Raw genomic sequence first — 14,467 nt, forward strand, 5'->3', positions numbered from 1 at the left:
AATCATATAGCCTAAACAGTAGCAAAATTATTCCACCTGAAAGAATGTCTAGATTTCCTTAATCAATTATTACATTTTGTGTGAAAATTTGTAGGCTATATGAGGAGTTTTGGAAATATTACTAAAATTTTACCTCATTAACAAAATTTTATGAACCTTTGGCAACGCTGCTTTCATGTAAACAACACTTGAAACACCAAACACTGACTAAACGTGTAGTTGTGGTGGAAACTATGACTGGTTTAGTGGTTTCTCATATGAATATGTAATAAAATTTGGGATAATCAGCATATAGCTAATTAATATTAATTTAAACATTTCATAATACATCCAAATTAAGAAAAGTTACTGTGCAAGACAATAATCACGCTAGAGTCGCTTTACTAGGGATTTGTGCAAGAAGTTTTTAAAATACTCAATTTCTTTATATATATATATATATATATATATATATATATATATATATATATATATATAAATATATATATATATATATATATATATATATATATATATATATATATATATATATATATATATATATATATATATATAATATATATATGTGTGTGTAAGTATATATATATATATATATATATATATATATATGTGTGTGTGTGTGTGTATATATACATAAATAATATATATATATATATATATATATATATATATATATATATATATATATACAGGAACAAGTAAAAATACTGACACGACAAACAGTCTCTTCGGTCATGAGGACATAAGCCCAATTGAAGAAAACGTAACACATACCCCAAAGAGTTGACGTATCCTGGGCACTGTCTATGGGCATGGGGTCGGGAAAGAGGTAAGCCAGGGTTTGCCTTTTCCTCGCTCGTTCCAGATCCTTTTCCCTTTCTTCATTATATGCAACAACAGGAGTAGCGAGAATGAATACGTCCTGAAAATGGGAGATGTTTTCTATTAATTATTCATTACTTCTCATGTGGTTTGTTTATTTACATATTTTCTTCCCTCTCTGGGTTATTTTTCTCCGTTGCAGTCCTTGGGGTTATAGCACCCTGCTTTTCCAACTAAGGTTGTAGTTTACCTAGTAGTAATAATAATAATAATAATAATAATAATAATAATAATAATAATAATAACAATAACAATAATAATAATAATAATAATAATAATAATAACATTCAGGTATTCAGTAAAGAAAGGATATTTTAATATTAATCATTCTAATCATTCTAATATTATTAATTTCAATAATAATAATAATAATAATAATAATAATAATAATAATAATTTCAATAAAAATAATAATAATTTTAATAATAATGTTAATAATGATAATTTATACAACAACAACAACAATAATAATAATAATAATAATAATAATAATAATAATGATAATAATAATAATAACATCTTCAAAGAAATGAATACAAAATTGGAGAAAAAGTTCCAAAATTTTACAGATAAAGGTCGATCAAACCAAGCTTTTGGAGAGCGAGATATATGAATAAATATATTAATTTTCCCGCTCTAATAATAAAGGTTTAAAGGCCGCTCATGAATGGCAGAAGCAAGGGACAGTGACATTGCCCTATCGAGCAGGACGATGCCCTAGAGACTGACCATATATACCATATGATCAGTGCCCAAGCCCCGTCTCTATCCAAGCTTGGACCAGGGAGGGCCAGGCAATGGCTGCTGATGACCCACCTGATAGACCTATAGGCTCCCCCGGACATCCATCCTTAGCCCACAAGGATGGTGAGGTTGTAGCGATCAAAGTAACTAACGAGTTTGAGTGGTACTCGAACCCCAGTCTGGCGTTCACCAGTTAGGGACGTTACCACATCGGCCACCACAACACTGTGTAATGCAAATCTATTGGATGTCATAACTAAAGTAAAACAATAGACAAACTTACTAATTATAATTAATCCATGAAAAATTCCATTCCAATATATTAACTACATTCTAAAAAACTTGCTAATTATAACTAATCCATGAAAAATTCCATTCTAATATATTAACTACATTCTAAAAGCCAAATAAATAGATTAATATTTAATTTTACCCTTACAATAGTCGCAGCAGATATTCCGGGCGAAATAAGCCCAACCCCCTGATGACGTCATAACCAATTATGCCTCCCAAGCCCTACCCCCTCATGACGTCATAGCTAATCATGTCTCCCAAGCCCCACCCTCTGATGCCGTCATAGCTAATCATGTTGAAAGCCACATCCCCTGATGATGTCATAGCTAATCATGTTGAAAGCCCCATCCCCTGATGACATCATAGCCAGTCACATAGCCAATTAGGTCTCCCAAGCCCCACCCCCTGATGACGTCATACCCAATCATGTTTCCCAAACCCCACCCCCTGATGATGTCATAGCCAATTATGTCTCCCAAGCCCCACCCCTGATGATGTCATAGCCAATTATGTCTCCCAAGCCCCACCCCTGATGATGTCATAGCCAATTATGTCTCCCAAGCCCCACCCCCTGATGATGTCATAGCCAATTATGTCTCCCAAGCCCCACCCCCTGATGACGTCATACCCAATCATGTTTCCCAAACCCCACCCCCTGATGATGTCATAGCCAATTATGTCTCCCAAGCCCCACCCCTGATGATGTCATAGCCAATTATGTCTCCCAAGCCCCACCCCTGATGATGTCATAGCCAATTATGTCTCCCAAGCCCCACCCCTGATGATGTCATAGCCAATTATGTCTCCCAAGCCCCACCCCTGATGATGTCATAGCCAATTATGTCTCCCAAGCCCCACCCCTGATGATGTCATAGCCAATTAGGTCTCCCAAGCCCCACCCCCGGATGACGTCATACCCAATCATGTTTCCCAAACCCCACCCCCTGATGATGTCATAGCCAATTATGTCTCCCAAGCCCCACCCCTGATGATGTCATAGCCAATTATGTCTCCCAAGCCCCACCCCTGATGATGTCATAGCCAATTAGGTCTACCAAGCCCCACCCCCTGATGACCTCATACCCAATCATGTTTCCCAAACCCCACCCCCTGATGATGTCATAGCCAATTATGTCTCCCAAGCCCCACCCCTGATGATGTCATAGCCAATTATGTCTCCCAAGCCCCACCCCTGATGATGTCATAGCCAATTATGTCTCCCAAGCCCCACCCCTGATGATGTCATAGCCAATTATGTCTCCCAAGCCCCACCCCTGATGATGTCATAGCCAATTAGGTCTCCCAAGCCCCACCCCCTGATGACGTCATACCCAATCATGTGTCCCAAACCCCACCCCCTGATGATGTCATAGCCAATTATGTCTCCCAAGCCCCACCCCTGATGATGTCATAGCCAATTATGTCTCCCAAGCCCCACCCCTGATGATGTCATAGCCAATTATGTCTCCCAAGCCCCACCCCTGATGATGTCATAGACAATTATGTCTCCCAAGCCCCACCCCTGATGATGTCATAGCCAATTAGGTCTCCCAAGCCCTACCCCCTCATGACGTCATAGCTAATCATGTCTCCCAAGCCCCACCCTCTGATGCCGTCATAGCTAATCATGTTGAAAGCCCCATCCCCTGGTGATGTCATAGCCAGTAATGTCTCCCAAGCCCCACCCCCTGATGATGTCAAAGCCAATCATATTGTAAGCCCCACCCGCTGATGACGTCATAGCCAATCATGTTGAAAGCCACATCCACTGGTGATGTCATAGCCAATGATGTTGTCTATCACATTAACAGCAGTCACAACACATCCCCTTAGAGTGATTATACGTTAATATAGTTTGAAATTTGTAAGGGGATGTATTGTGACTGCTGCTGTTACAAGTCCTATAACAGATTTGGTCAACCAAATGAATAGCATTAAAAACTAGAGGGGCACTCAGTAGAGCGCACACCTCCGCCGCGGAAGCTTATTTCTCGACCTTTTGCTCGACCTTGACCTTTGACCTTAACATGTAGCCTATTAATTGGCGAGGATTTTCTCATACTCAAATATGACCCAAATTCGAAGTCTCTGTGAAAACGACGTCCAAACTTATTGATGATTACGTGAATTGGAAATTTTACTTGACCATGACCTTGACCTTCCAAAATTTAATCAATACCAGCTTTTTACGCTAGTTAATCCCTGCAAGTTTCATTACTATATGATTAAAATTATGGCCATGAAGCTGTTCATACTGGATATTTTACTTGACCGTGACCTTGACTTTCCAAAATTTATTCATTACCAGCTTTTTACTTAAGTTAATCCCTGCAAGTTTCATTACGATTAAAATTGTGGTCAGGAAGCTGTTCACAAACAGACAAACACAAAAAAAAGGGGGTAAAACATTGTGGCCATGAAGCTGTTCACAAACAGACAAACACAAAAAAAGGGGGTAAAACATTGTGGCCATGAAGCTGTTCACAAACAGACAACCACACAAAAAGGGGGTAAAACATTGTGGCCATGAAGCTGTTCACAAACAGACAACCACACAAAAAGGGGGTAAAACATTGTGGCCATGAAGCTGTTCACAAACAGACAACCACAAAAAAAAAGGGGTAAAACATTGTGGCCATGAAGCTGTTCACGAACAGACAAACACAAAAAAAGGGGGTAAAACATTGTGGCCATGAAGCTGTTCACAAACAGACAAACACACGAAAAGGGGGTAAAATATTGTGGCCATGAAGCTGTTCACAAACAGACAAACACAAAAAAAGGGGGTAAAACATTGTGGCCATGAAGCTGTTCACAAACAGACAACCACACAAAAAGGGGGTAAAACATTGTGGCCATGAAGCTGTTCACAAACAGACAACCACACAAAAAGGGGGTAAAACATTGTGGCCATGAAGCTGTTCACAAACAGACAACCACACAAAAAGGGGGTAAAACATTGTGGCCATGAAGCTGTTCACAAACAGACAACCACACAAAAAGGGGGTAAAACATTGTGGCCATGAAGCTGTTCACAAACAGACAACCACACAAAAAGGGGGTAAAACATTGTGGCCATGAAGCTGTTCACAAACAGACAAACACACAAAAAGGGGGTAAAACATTGTGGCCATGAAGCTGTTCACAAACAGACAAACACACGAAAAGGGGGTAAAACATTGTGGCCATGAAGCTGTTCACAAACAGACAAACACACAAAAAGGGGGTAAAACATCGTGGCCATGAAGCTGTTCACAAACAGACAAACACACAAAAAGGGGGTAAAACATAACCTCCTTCCAACTTCGATGGGGGATGTAACAAAACATAGCCCACAAGAAAGACCAAGTTTAAACTTACCTCAATATTGATAACCACAGGCTGGGTGAAAAAGCTGCTATACGGTATGGTGAGAGATACTCGGCCAATAATGCCTTTCTTGACCTCAATGGGCAGCGGACTTCCATAGTATATGTCCAGGAAAGACTGGAAGAAGAGAGGACAATGCTACTATAATTTGTAATGCTTGTACTGATTAATGAAAGTACTTGATAGTAATATAGCTGTTGATAGGAGATAATACTGTGGTTAATGGAATTTATTGCTTAGAGTTTATAGAAAAATGCTGGGGTTAATGTAATTTATTGTTTAGAGTTTATAGAGAAATGCTAGGGTTAATGAAATTTATAGTTTACAGTTTCTCAAAAAATGCTGGGGTTAATGGAATTTTTAGTTTATAGTTTATCAAAAAATTCTAGGGTTAATGGAATTAATAGTTTACAGTTTATGAAAAATGCTATGGTTAATGGAATTTATTGTTTAGAGTTTATGAAAAACATGCTAGGGTTAATGAAATCTATAGTTTACAGTTTATCAAAAAATGCTAGGGTTAATGAAATCTATAGTTTACAGTTTATCAAAAAATGCTATGGTTAATGGAATCTATTGTTTAGAGTTTATGAAAAACATGCTAGGGTTAATAAAATCTATAATTTACAGTTTATCAAAAAATGCTAGGGTTAATGGAATTTGTTGTTTAGTTTATCAAAAAATGCCAGGGTTAATGAAAAATATAGTTTAAAGTTTATAAAAAAATGCTGGGGTTAATGAAATTTATAGTTTACAGTTTATAGAAAAATTCTAGGTTAATTAAATGTATTGTTTACAATTTATCAATAAAATGTAAGGGTTATGAAATTTAGAGTTTACAGTTTATCAAAAAATGGTGGGGTCAATGAAATTTATTGTTTAGTTTATAAACAAAAATGCTAGGATTAACGAATTGAATTATTTAGTTCATTAAAAATACTGTTTACTGTTTTTTTTTTAAACTACCGTTAATAAAATCTACTGTTAACTGTTTTTTTTTATAACAAGAGTTAATGAAATTTATTGTTTCCAGTTTATAAAAAAAAAAATACTATTTAATGAAATGTATTGTTCACAGTTTATAAAAATAATACTAGGGTCAATGAAATATATTGTTTAGATTTTATAAAAATACTAAGGTTAATGGAATATATTGGTTACATTTTACATAAAATACCATGGTTAATAAAATTTATTGTTTATAGTTTATCACAAAAATACTTGGGCAAATAAAATTTAGTGTTTATAGTTTATCACAAAAATACTTGGGCAAATAAAATCTATTGTTTATAGTTTATCACAAAAATAGTTGGGCAAATAAAATTTAGTGTTTATAGTTTATCACAAAAATACTTGGGCAAATAAAATTTATTGATTATAGTTTATCAAAAAATACTTGGGCAAATAAAATTTATTGATTATAGTTTATCACAAAAATACTTGGGCAAATAAAATTTAATGTTTATAGTTTATCACAAAAATACTTGGGCAAATAAAATTTATTGTTTATAGTTTATTACAAAAATACTTGGGCAAATAAAATTTATTGTTTACAAATTATTAAAAAAGTTGATTAAAGAAATCTAATTCTATATTTTATCGAAATTATATTTTTTCATAAAAAATCAAAGCAATATAACAGATTTTTTTTTAGTAATCCAAAAATGCGTTAAGAATCCCAGGCAAATTTCCTTTATAAGATTAATACCAGAATTTCTAGTGATGTATACTGTATAGAAAATCCATCACTCATCACTAATAAATAAATCCTAAGGTAAAAAAAAACAGTAAGTATTAATAAGTGTCAAAATGCTTTCAAAAATTATAAGGGTAGAAAAGAATCTTTAGCTATGGTAAGCATCTCTTCTAGGAGAAGGACACTCCAAAATCAAACCACTGATCTTTAGTCTTGGGTAGTGCCATAGCCTCTGTATCATGGTTTTCCACTGTCTTGGGTTAGAGTTCTCTTGCTTGAGGGTAGGCTACACTTCTAGCACACTGTTCTATCTTGTTTCTCTTCCTCTTGTTTTGTTATATATATATATATATATATATATATATATATATATATATATATATATATATATATATATATATATATATATATATATATATATATATAACAAAAAATATTTATTTTAATGTTACTCTTCTTAAAATATTTTATTTTCCTTTTTTTTTCTTTCCTCACTGAGCTATTTTCCCTGTTGGAGCCCCTGGGCTTATAGCATCCTGCTTTTCTAACTAGGGTTGTAGTTTAGCAAGTAATAATAATAATAATAATAATAATAATAATAATAATAATGATAATAATAAACAAAAATACCAACTTTCACACAACAGATAGCACATTTTCAGCTCTACATATATATATAAATATATATATATATATATATATATATATATATATATGTATATATATATATATATATATATATATATATATATATATATATATATATATATGTATATATGTATATATATATATATATATATATATACATATATATATATATATATATATATAAATGTCCAATTGGGACTTTCTTTGTCAATCTATAATATACTAACAACTCTCAATTTTTCTATAATATACTCCCAAGTTTCTTTACTTAGGTAATATATATAGTTGCCTTTATAGCTTTTTTTATACATTTCACATAAAAACCAAATACTGATCATGCACTTAACATTGCTAATGCTGTATAAACAAACGCATAGGCCTATATATATATATATATATATATATATATATATATATATATATATATATATACATATATATATATATATATATATATATGTATATATATATATATATATATATATATAAAAAATTCTACCTAAGTTCCTCAGCTATCTAAAATAGAACATAAAAATGACTGAACATATAACTATCTCGAAGGAAAGGTGGGGAAAGTGTCTGCCAATTCCTTACTCTAGAATTAAAAGTTAATGGAATTCTAGTAATAATATTTACGTATTCTTAGCTACTGAACTTTTAAAACGCAGGTATATAATATTAAACTAGAGGGGCACTCAGTAGAGCGCAGACCTCCGCCGCGGCAGCTTATGCTTGACCTTTGACATTTACATGTATTAATTGGCGTGGATTTTCATACGCTAAAAAATGAACCAAGTTTGAAGTCTCTGTGACAACGATGTCCAAACTTATGACTAAGTGAATTGGATATTTTGCTTTACCGTGACCTTTGACCTTTGACCTTGACCTTCCAAAATTTAATAATTTCCAGCTCTTTACATAACAGTTAATCCAGGAAAGTTCCATTACTTTACGATTATAACTGTGACCAGGAACCTGTTCACAAACACACATACACACAAACAAACACACAAACAGGGTAGGGTGTAAAACATAACCTCCTTCCAATTTTGTTGGTGGAGGTAATTAAAGACCTTTGTTATTCTTAAAGTATTCTCATTAAAGATTGGTTTAGGCCTATCTTTCCCTGCTTCTATCTTTCTAGTGTTCTATTTTGGTTAGGCCTATCTTTCCCTGTTTCTTTCTTTCTAGTGTTCCTAAGCCTATCTTTCCCTGCTTCTATCTTTCTAGTGTTCTATTTTAGTTAGGCTATCTTTCCCTGCTTCTATCTTTCTAGTGTTCTATTTTGGTTAGGCCTATCTTTCCCTGTGTTATCTTTCTAGTGTTCCTAAGCCTATCTTTCCCTGCTTCTATCTTTCTAGTGTTCCTAAGCCTATCTTTCTAGTGTTCTATTTAGATCTGTCTTGAATGGTGAACAATGAAAATAGTTCTTTACGAGAAAGTGTAAAGTCTATTAAAGTAAAAATTATATAATAAAAGAGAAATTAACACTTGACCCAAATAGGTATCGTACGTGTTCTATCAACATTAGCACGAACAAATCATCCACAAGGGTTGATATTAAGTCGAGAGAATTTACAGTTACAAGATGTTAACGTTTATATATAAAGTTGAAAATATTCAGAGCAAACAATTAAAAAATAAACAAAACAACAGTGACTATATTCTACCCCCCTAGAACAGCTAATTTTTAGGATAAAGTTAAACCATAAAGATCGAGTAAAATGAAACTTATGGTAAATGTCATGGGGAACGAGTTACTAAATCTACGGTGTTCGCACATACATTTTTAATGGTTTAATGGTTAGATATGTTAGCAAGAGAAATTATTGATTAGAATTTAAGACATTTAAACTAAGAAAACGTTTCTTGTTCGATTGTTTACCCATAAATCCGTGGACTCTTACACTTTAGATATATTGATATAAAAAGACGGATAAAAACAGAAAAAACAAATCAGATAATTTAGAGTTTTTAGACCACATCATCACCAGCTTCACTCCGGAGAAATTGAGTCAAAATCTAACACCCCCCTTCAGGGACTCACCAGGGCATCGTGTCGGATCTTGAGGTTTGTGAGGTTGACCTGGCCCGACAGAAGAGCATCGTTGACCTCCTGGGTGTTGAGATCTTCCAGATACTGACCGAAGAATCGATTGACGAGACCTGCTACGACTTTCTTCGCCAGCCACTCCATCACGCGGGTCTCCTCCACCTGATCACCACATCACAAAAGTCGTTCGCGTCTGGAAGAGAAATGGAAGAAGTTGATTTCAGTTCATTTAAAAAGTAAAATATTCTAAGAACAGTAATATCTATGTATCAGGGATGACCTTCGATCAAAGGGATTAACCGGTGATGATGTGTGGGGTAGAGGTAGATGGAGAACGCTGGCCAGAAACATCGACCCTACATAGAACGTACTTTTCTTTCCTCACCGGGATATTTTTCCCTGTTGAAGCCCTTGGGTTTATAGCATCCTGCATTTCCAGCTAGGGTTGTAGCTTAGCTAATAATAATAATAATAATAATAATAATAATAATAATAATAATAATAGTTGAATAGGTAGAATTTCAAAAGTTCAAAGTTGCAACAAATGTTTTTATGTTGAACAGGCTGACATAAGTCTTTTTATGGTTTATATATGACATATCTGTTTTGATGTTATTGATTTTAAAATAGTTTATATTTATTATTTTCTCATACCGTTTATTAATTTCCTTATTTCCTTTCCTCACCGGGCTATTTTTCCCTGATGGAGCCCTTGGCCTTATAGCATCCTGCTTTTCCAACTAGGGTTGTAGCTTAGCAAGTAATAATAATAATAAAAATAATAATAATAATAATAATAATAATAATAATAATAATAATAATAATAGTTTCGTTATCAATTTTCATAATGGTAATATTGAAGGGTTTTCTTACCTAGTGAAATACCATTATAGATTTAACAAATGTGTTTCTTGCAGGTCGATATGTCTCCACTATATAATAAAGACCAATTGTCTGGGTGTATATATATATATATATATATATATATATATATATATATATACATGTAAATATATATAAATATACATATATGTGTATATATATATATATATATATATATATATATATATATTCATATATATAATATATAAAAATATGTATATATATATATATATATATATATATATTCTTTACTATCTCAGTGGGAAGAGTGTAGTCATACCCTGGTGAGAGGGGGTATCCCGAGAGGTACACTCGGGAACCACACTATCCGACAAATTGCCAAACTAACGAGCTGTACTAAGGAAAGGGGGAGGGGGTGGGAAGGGTTGAATCTGTGTGTGTGAGCTTGCGCGTGTGTCCATATATACCTAAATATTTTGTACGTCACTTTTGACGGCTTTGGCACACTATAGTCATTTTTTTTTGGTGAGGCAGATTTGCACCGACTCGCAGGGGTGCCCTTTTAGCTCGGAAAATTTTCCTGATCACTGACTGGTTGGACAAGATAATTCTAACCAATCAGAGAGCATGAAATACTTCCGAGCTAAAAGAGCACTCGCTGCGAGTCGGTACATATCTGCCTCACTAGAATAAATTGAGTATAGTATCTACATAACACCACTGGTATTAATTTAGATAATATCAATTTAATACAATATATGAAATCAAAACCACAATTAATAAAGAATAATAATAATAACAATAATAATAATAATATCATGTTTTTCAACTAGAGTTGTATCTTAGCTAATAATAATAATAATAATAATAATAATAATAATAATAATAATAATAATAATAATAATATCATGTTTTTCAACTAGAGTTGTATCTTAGCTAGTAATAATAACAATAATATATTATAATAATAAAAATAATAATAATAATAATAATAATAATAATAATAATAATATCTTAATTCTTTGCCACTTCATTCAACTATAAGTAAAAGAAAACAAATAATATAAAAACATATAAGAAAATACTTAAAAGATAAAACGAGATTAGGACAATGTTGATCTTAAAAAAGAAAAATATTGATAGAAGACATACCAAGATACGACTTAAAAAGAAAATATTGACATATTCGCCACACACAACAACAGGGAACTGAGAGATTTATGATGAATGTCTTATCGGAGAAGGGCAGAACTTATCGAAGTGAGATAAGTTTGTTAACACGATAGATAAGATGATAAGAATAAGTTGTTGATTGTTTTCGTCTGACAATTAAACTTCTGCTAATTAATTGTGGCTTTGTTTTGAGTATACAGTACCATTTGTTTTGAGTATACAGTAACATTTGTTTTGAATATACTGTAACAGTAACATTTGTTTTGAATATACAGTAGCATTTGTTTTCAATATACAGTAACATTTGTTTTGAATATACAATAACATTTGTTTTGAATATACAGTAACATTTGTTTTGAATATACTGTAACTGTAACATTTGTTTTGATTATACAGTAACATTTGTTTTGAATATACTGTAACTGTAACATTTGTTTTGAGTATACAGTAACATTTGTTTTGAATACACAGTAACATTTGTTTTAAATATACAATAACATTCAACCAAAGTCTACGGATAGCGAACCCCCATTTTTATATGCTAACTGTAGATGGTGAAAAGTGTAAAGTTGGTCCAGAATTTCCAAAACTTAATGGAGTCGTCCACTGCCTAAGATCTATCTGTGGTGAAAATTTCGTCAAAATCCGTCGAGTAGTTTTGACGTAATCCTGTCCACAGACACACACACAAATAAATGAATAAGCCGACTAATTTATAACCTCCTTGGCGGAGATAATAACCTATCATAACAATGACACCTATCTGTCTCTCAGAGGTAATAACCTTTCATAATAATGACCGCCCCTCCCCCCATCTTTGTCTCTAATTCCTGATCACTGAAATATATTTTTTCCATTGTCTGCATTCAGTTCCAGATTCATTTGCAGAGAACGCTCGCCAAAAGGCCTGTCGGACAAATACAACTCCACTGTGGTGCCCAATCACAGCAGTATCCTCCTAAGTAAACAGCTTAAACTCACGCTTCGATGTAGGGATCGATCTGTCACCTTGTGAATGCAAGGCGAACGCATTACCACTGTACTAGCAAGGATGCAAAAGAAGGCATACGGATTAGGCCTCCTATTTTAGAGTCTGTGGTTCGAATCCCAGAGAAATAAGTAAGAATCTATTTTTGTCAAGGTGTTAAAACTCTTATACAGTTGGAACAATAGTGATCAATGTGATTCTTCATAGTCTTATAATCATCATCATCATCATCATCATCATCATCTCCTCCTACGCCTATTGACGCAAAGGATCTCGGTTAGATTTCGCCAGTCGTCTCTATCTTGAGTTTTTAAATTTCTTCTCCATTCATCATCAATTTCAAGCTTCATAGTCCTCATCCATGTAGACCTGGGTCTTCCAACCCATCTAGTGCCTTTTGGAGCCCAGCTGAACGTTTGGTGAGCTAATCTCTCTTTGGGAGTGCGAAAAGCATGGCCAAACCATCTCCATCTACCCCTCACCATGATGAGATTCTTATAATAGATAAAATCTATTTCAGTTTTTCATCATCGTCAATCGTGAATGAATTAAATTAATATACTGACGTAAGCACCCTTTACTAAATCAATTGGTCTATTCTTTAAGATTTGTGGTTCTTGAAGAATATAGTGTCTCAAACTATTCTTACAATAAGCTTACACTTATCCCAAAAACTTTTTTTCTGGAATATTTATATCTATCTATTCTTACATACATATTCTTACGAACTTATATACCCATTCTTAAGACAAGCTTTTCCACTTAGGACAATCAACTAAACTATTTCTTCTTGATTATTTATATTCACATATTCTTACACATTCTTACGAACTTTTATGCCCATTCTTCCGAGAATTCGCACTTAATACTATCAACAAAACCCTTTCTTCTATACTCCATTTTTTTTAATGAGGCGCATTTGCACTGACTCGCAGCGGTGCCCTTTTAGCTTGGAAAAGTTTCCTGCTATCTGATTGGTTAGAATTATCTTGTCCAACCAATCAGCGATCAGGAAACTGTTCCGAGCTAAAAGGGTACCCCTACCAGTCGGTGCAAATCTGCCCCACTAAAAAGAATTGATTATAGGTTATCTATATTTCCCTATTCTTACATATTCTTACAAACTTTTATATTATTGATCTCATCATCATCTCCTCTTACGCATATTGACGCAAAGGGCCTCGGTTAGATTCCCCCAGTCTTCTCTATTATTGTTCTACATCTATTTTATTCTTCAATATCAGTGTGCTTGCCTTGTTAAGCATGTGAACGATAAAAGCATTGCTTTGTTTGCAATATTCTCATCACACACACACACACACACACACCAAGAGTTATTCACATTAGAATAAAAGTTGATTTAGAATAGCATCAACACGAACGAACGAACAAATGATCAATATGTCATGAGTATTTTGATGTTCATTATGACTCATGTCATTTGATTTATAAATGTCATGGGCAGAGGATTCAATGCTTTGTGAGGGCGCATAAGTTAACGAGAGGTGGTGTGTACATGTACAGTATAAGGAAGATCTGTTAGAATATGAGACCTAATTGCAAAGTTGACTATGGTATTGAAAAAGCCTGATTTTCTGAAGAAAAAAATCATCCTCCCGTTTTCCGATTTTTTTCTTTTCCCGTAGTTATTTCCTGTTTTCGTTTTTCGTTTTATTTCAAAGGTTCGTCTCCCAAAAACTAAGTTAAAAGCCATCCTTGTTGAATTCACAAGCAGTACTTTTTTAAGCTACTGAAATAGGAAGCCAGTATTATTTCA

At 33.6% G+C, this 14,467-nt stretch overlaps 1 protein-coding gene across 2 annotated transcripts in view; it reads right to left on the reverse strand.

The window, feature by feature from the left end:
* The window catches only part of LOC137640314 (intermembrane lipid transfer protein VPS13A-like), a 158,496-nt gene extending 146,756 nt beyond the window's left edge, over nt 1-11,740 (reverse strand). For both annotated transcript variants that reach the window (XM_068372947.1, XM_068372946.1), the window contains exons 1-4: nt 11,682-11,740; nt 9,681-9,879; nt 5,281-5,406; nt 775-922 (exon numbers count right to left, since the gene is read on the reverse strand). In XM_068372947.1, the coding sequence (XP_068229048.1) occupies nt 775-922; nt 5,281-5,406; nt 9,681-9,830 (424 nt within the window). In that variant the 5' untranslated portion in view covers nt 9,831-9,879; nt 11,682-11,740. The remainder of the gene's footprint in view (nt 1-774; nt 923-5,280; nt 5,407-9,680; nt 9,880-11,681) is intronic.
* Between the last annotated feature and the right edge of the window lie 2,727 nt (nt 11,741-14,467).

The sequence above is a fragment of the Palaemon carinicauda genome, chromosome 4 (genome assembly GCF_036898095.1).
Source record: "Palaemon carinicauda isolate YSFRI2023 chromosome 4, ASM3689809v2, whole genome shotgun sequence".
Taxonomy (NCBI): domain Eukaryota; kingdom Metazoa; phylum Arthropoda; class Malacostraca; order Decapoda; family Palaemonidae; genus Palaemon; species Palaemon carinicauda.